Here is a 6,000-nt window from a genome sequence, read left to right as displayed (position 1 = left end):
TTATCAACTTAATTATGTTTCATATATTGTTATTAATATTTGTATAAGTTTTGATGTGTTTTATTTTTCGTCTATATCCAACAATATTTTAGACTATATTCATTTGAAGTGTTTCATTTTTAATACTACCGTTATATTACAATGCAATATATGTTCATTACTACTTTCTCAACTTATTGAAACTCAAAGAGTTAATATCGTTGAAGCTCAAATCCACAGCCTTCCATGGTGTTATCTCTTTTATATTTTCGCCCCACTGGGACATTTTTCTGGATCCGCTAGAGCTGTCAAAACGGCCCAACCAGGCGGGTTGGGCCCGTTTAACCTGTTTTAGGCGGGTTGGGTAGGGCAATATCAGCCCGGCCCGTATTCAACCCGGCCCGTTTAACCCGGACGAAATCTAGGTTAAACGGTCTGAACCCGGGTAACCGCGGGCTGGCCCGTTTAACCCGGATATTAAAAAAAAGAAAGGAAAAAAAAAAAAAAACATGCAAGCAGCATGCTTCATCACCCCCATGCTGGCCAATGGCCCTGCGTGATCCAGAAACAGCATGCTTAACTTTCCCATTTCCCATAATCACATTCCCTGATTCCTATATTCCCCATATCACTATTTCCCATTTTCCCCATTCCCCTAAAACTAAAATAATAATAAAATCCCTAAATGGCTAAATCCTTAATCTTCCATAACTCCCTGTCCCTATCTAAAAACCATTTCGCATTTCTCCTAAAAATCAAAATGAAAATCCCTAGATCTATACAACACCGCGAAGCAGTGACCAAGCGAAGAGAAGACGAAGCGGAATATCGGCTACCGGCGACCTGCGAGTTGCGACCGACGACATGCGCGATGCGCGGCCAGTTCTCACGGTCTCTCTGCCACTGCGAAGTGCGAACTCTAACGTCGATCTGCGCGCTGCAAGCTCCGGTCTCTCTCCGACTCTCCCTACTGCCAGTTCGTCCTTTACGGCTTCACACATTCTTCCTCTCATTCGCACTAAACATTTTTAGTTATTAAGCTTTGTGATTCTGTGAACTGTGATTGTGTGAACATAATGTTGAAGTGTTGAACTGTGATTCAGTGAAGATAATGGTGATGATCTATCACTGATTACAAGGATTAATGTTGTTAATGCCAAAGAATGATGATTGATTGAACTTTGAAGCCTTCTGATGTTGTTGTTGTAAATTGTAATGATGTTTAATGTTTAAGACAATTTAAGATTTTAATACTTGTTTTGGTTTGTTGAAAACTTTGCATATAAATACTAAGTTTATAACTTATATATTAGAAATTTAGAATAAATAAAAAAAAGTAATAAATATTTTTTTAGTACGGGCTAGCCCGTTTAGCCCGCCAGCCCGCCATATGCGGGTTGGGTTGCAAATCTCAACCCGTTTGAAAACAGGCCTGGCCCGGACCGGTCCGTTTTAGGTCTAACCCGGGACGGGCCAGCCCGGATGGGCCGGGCTGGCCCGTTTTGACAGCACTAGACGCGTCGAGGAAATGCCGTAACATTTTTATCAAAAATCTGTAGGGCTCGACGCGTCGAGAGCCCTGTTTTATCAAAAATCTGTAGGGCTCGACGCGTCGAGAGCCCTGTGACAGCACAAATCTGTAGGGCTCGACGCGTCGAGAGCCCTGTGACAGCACAAATTTCAGCTTCGTGAAAATTGTCTATTTTGCCCCCATTTTGCTCCCACTATAAAAAGCTCATTATCCCAAGACCTAGGAGAGAACAATTAGGTTTTAGATCAGATTTCTTAGGGTTTTCTCCCCTCTTGGGAGAAAACAGCATCTCCTTAGGTAGATTTTAGAAACAATGTGAGGAGAATAGAAGATTGGAGCAAGAATGTAATACTCCCTCTGTCCCATTTTACCTGTCCTATTTACTATTCATTGGTCAAATCAATTTTTCCTTCTTTGCTTATTTTCTTTAGTAATTTTTTATTTTTTTTTAAATTTAATTTTTTGTGTTTAATAGTACTTTTAATATAGTTTTTAAATATATAAATTTTATATATTAATGTTAAACTTAATAATATGAAAAATTGGATTAAAAATTAGTTCAGTCAAGCCTCGATAAACGAAACAGACAACCATTTTGGGACGGAGGTAGTAGATCCCATGAATGGTGACTATTCATTTCCATATATATATTAAGTTCATCTTTGTTCCTTTACATCTTCTATTTCTTTTCTTTGTTTCTTTATTTTTAATGTTTGATTAGTTTAGAAAAGGGACTGGTGGCCCCGAAACTAGCTTTATGGTTGATTTAATGTTATGTTTTTCTTAAAGTTGTGAGCTTTATGTTCTTGTATTTGAATGCTTGTGTGGGTGATGTTTGGTGTTGTTTTGTGCCTATGTGTGGCCACACTAGGTAGCAACTCTGTGAAAGTGATTGTGTGCGCGATAGCGGCCTCTCACGAGTCCTACTCACCTACATCTCCGCCCTTAGTTCGAAAGGACGTGGTCCGAGAGGAGTGGTAGACAAAGTGTTTGATAAAATGCCCCAGCCGAATGAGGATATGGGAGTCCGAGTGTGACGCCACTCGGTGATGTGCCTAAAACTCCCTTGTTAAATCCGAGGCATATGCTCGCATAACCGATAGAATCTTGGACCATATATGCTAGCCAAGAGCCCCAATCTCCGCTTAGAGTTGATCGACCTGACCTAAGATAGCAGACCGAGTAAGGCTTAGTTGGCACTTGGCAGTAGTATTCGCTTATCTTGAGATTCGTCCCAAACTAACTCGATCCCCCACTTGAAAAGTTAAGCTTTATTCCCTTAGTTCAACACATTCGCAGCGAAAACGGAGGCATTAAATCTCAGCACATGTGGGGAATTAGCAAAGTCTCCGATCTTCCCCTATGTATGGGTCACACGTGTCGCGTATGTTGAGTTTCCGGCATGTGTTCTCTTCCCCTATAAATGCTAGAAGGGCAACTTATGACATTTTCCACAAAGTCATTGTCAGCTCGGGACCTTATAATCCACTGTCACCTTTCTCGAGCCCAATAACTTAAATCAACAAGCAGACAATTAAAGGGTCCACATAGGATCCAACCTTACCATTCATAGGTACTTGTAGGAATGACTATATTTATCACATCAACTTGGTTCCTCGTGACTGGGTTTTCATGGTATATATGCACCTTGTTATAGGCTAGTGTGTACTTGGCCTGTGTGTACTATAATACATATGCATATGCATTTACTTGTGGTATTATTTACATTTAATGATGTGTTTATGCACTAGGCACGTATATCAATCAATTAGGATTTTTTATCTATCTTCCTTATTGGTGGTGGTGATGTTGTAGTTTATGGTGTGAGTGAATGTGGAATGGAAGGTGTTAAAACGAGGAAAACTCTCCGAGTGTCGTGTCTCTCAAGAAAGGCAGGTTTGGAGTCGAATGTATGTTAACTTTTAAGAGGTTGAAGGTTAAGAGTTACAAGAATGACAAGAACTTGAAAGTATATGTGCAAGGAAATTGGAAATCTAAAAATAATAAAAGCAAGAATAAGGGAAAACGGGGATTGGGGCTCTTGGCCAGCATAAATGGTCCAAGATTCTATCGGTTATGCAAGCATATGCCTCGGATTTAACAAGAGAATTTTAGGCACATCACCGAGTGGCGTCACACTCGGACTCCCATATCCTCATTCGGCTGGGGCATTTTATCAAACACTTTGTCTACCACTCCTCTCGGACCACGTCCTTTCGAACTAAGGGCGGAGATGTAGGTGAGTAGGACTCGTGAGAGGCCGCTATCGCGCACACAATCACTTTCACAGAGTTGCTACCTAGTGTGGCCACACATAGGCACAAAACAACACCANGTGCCTATGTGTGGCCACACTAGGTAGCAACTCTGTGAAAGTGATTGTGTGCGCGATAGCGGCCTCTCACGAGTCCTACTCACCTACATCTCCGCCCTTAGTTCGAAAGGACGTGGTCCGAGAGGAGTGGTAGACAAAGTGTTTGATAAAATGCCCCAGCCGAATGAGGATATGGGAGTCCGAGTGTGACGCCACTCGGTGATGTGCCTAAAATTCTCTTGTTAAATCCGAGGCATATGCTTGCATAACCGATAGAATCTTGGACCATTTATGCTGGCCAAGAGCCCCAATCCCCGTTTTCCCTTATTCTTGCTTTTATTATTTTTAGATTTCCAATTTCCTTGCACATATACTTTCAAGTTCTTGTCATTCTTGTAACTCTTAACCTTCAACCTCTTAAAAGTTAACATACATTCGACTCCAAACCTGCCTTTCTTGAGAGACACGACACTCGGAGAGTTTTCCTCGTTTTAACACCTTCCATTCCACATTCACTCACACCATAAACTACAACATCACCACCACCAATAAGGAAGATAGATAAAAAATCCTAATTGATTGATATACGTGCCTAGTGCATAAACACATCATTAAATGTAAATAATACCACAAGTAAATGCATATGCATATGTATTATAGTACACACAGGCCAAGTACACACTAGCCTATAACAAGGTGCATATATACCATGAAAACCCAGTCACGAGGAACCAAGTTGATGTGATAAATATAGTCATTCCTACAAGTACCTATGAATGGTAAGGTTGGATCCTATGTGGACCCTTTAATTGTCTGCTTGTTGATTTAAGTTATTGGGCTCGAGAAAGGTGACAGTGGATTATAAGGTCCCGAGCTGACAATGACTTTGTGGAAAATGTCATAAGTTGCCCTTCTAGCATTTATAGGGGAAGAGAACACATGCCGGAAACTCAACATACGCGACACGTGTGACCCATACATAGGGGAAGATCGGAGACTTTGCTAATTCCCCACATGTGCTGAGATTTCTAATGCCCTCGTTTTCGCTGCGAATGTGTTGAACTAAGGGAATAAAGCTTAACTTTTCAAGTGGGGGAGATCGAGTTAGTTTGGGACGAATCTCAAGATAAGCGAATACTACTGCCAAGTGCCAACTAAGCCCTTACTCGGTCTGCTATCTTAGGTCAGGTCGATCAACTCTAAGCTTGATTATGGTCATGAATAGTTTCTCTCGACTACCAAACAGACACGCGGTACACACATATAAGTAGCCCTGGAAATATATCCTATCACAACCGTACAAATGCATACCTACGGAGGCCACAGTGCACACTAGTACATCACTTACGAAAATTACACATAGATCAAACGCAAATATAGATAATATTATACTCAAAAGGTAAATAATTAAAAAACACAAAAACCAATTTAAGTCCATGGATGAAAAGAAAATTACAGAAGAAGAAAAACTCAAAGTAAGATAGAAAAAGAACCCCACACGAAGGAGTGTACATTAATAAGAAAATTCTGATCCAATCCAATACTTACATTTTAATATTAGATACTCTTTTCTTCCTTCAAATTTTTTGTTCTATTCATTCTGCTTTCCACACAAACAGCAAACATTTCATAGTGTCTCCCCTCAGCCTCAGGCCTCAGATTCGGATGGAACAAAAATCACCTTTCTTTTTTCCCATTCTATTAGGAGTCCAGTAAGTAATTACATGGAGAACAAAAAACCATACAAGAGCAGGAACAAACCATTTCCCTGAAAATTAAAGAGGGAGGATCAAATAAAAAAAATGAAGTCCACCCCATCCCTGCCTGCCTGCTTCTACAGTGTTATTCATCATGTATGTATGTATATTGTAACAAAAAGTAGTCAATCTTTTGTTTCAGCCCCACTACTTGAGCACCTGTACATCAATCAAACCCCTACTTCATTCATTCATCAACTACGCTGCTACAACATGCAACTTCACAACTGAAATTTTACATGTACTGCGCTAGCCATTGTTTGCACATATCAAGAACAGGAAGTGCATTAGCATGCAATGCCTGCATAACACAAGGCCAAGTGTGAGTCGATTTGTTTTGCACTGGATTAAAAAACACAAAACACTGCATGAAAGATTGAAAGGATAAAAGGATTGTCTGGCAAGCTGCCAAAGATCCA

General features: G+C 40.5%; 1 protein-coding gene across 1 annotated transcript in view; it reads right to left on the bottom strand.

Moving 5' to 3' along the window:
• Window positions 1-5,305: 5,305 nt before the first annotated feature.
• Window positions 5,306-6,000, bottom strand: part of LOC116027922 — a 37,852-nt gene continuing 37,157 nt past the window's right edge. Inside the window, exon 36 of the mRNA XM_031269709.1 lies at window positions 5,306-5,882. Coding sequence (XP_031125569.1) covers window positions 5,817-5,882 — 66 coding nt within the window. The 3' untranslated portion in view covers window positions 5,306-5,816. The remainder of the gene's footprint in view (window positions 5,883-6,000) is intronic.

This window comes from Ipomoea triloba, chromosome 1 (genome assembly GCF_003576645.1).
Source record: "Ipomoea triloba cultivar NCNSP0323 chromosome 1, ASM357664v1".
NCBI lineage: Eukaryota > Viridiplantae > Streptophyta > Magnoliopsida > Solanales > Convolvulaceae > Ipomoea > Ipomoea triloba.
This window is presented reverse-complemented; position numbering and strand designations above follow the sequence as displayed.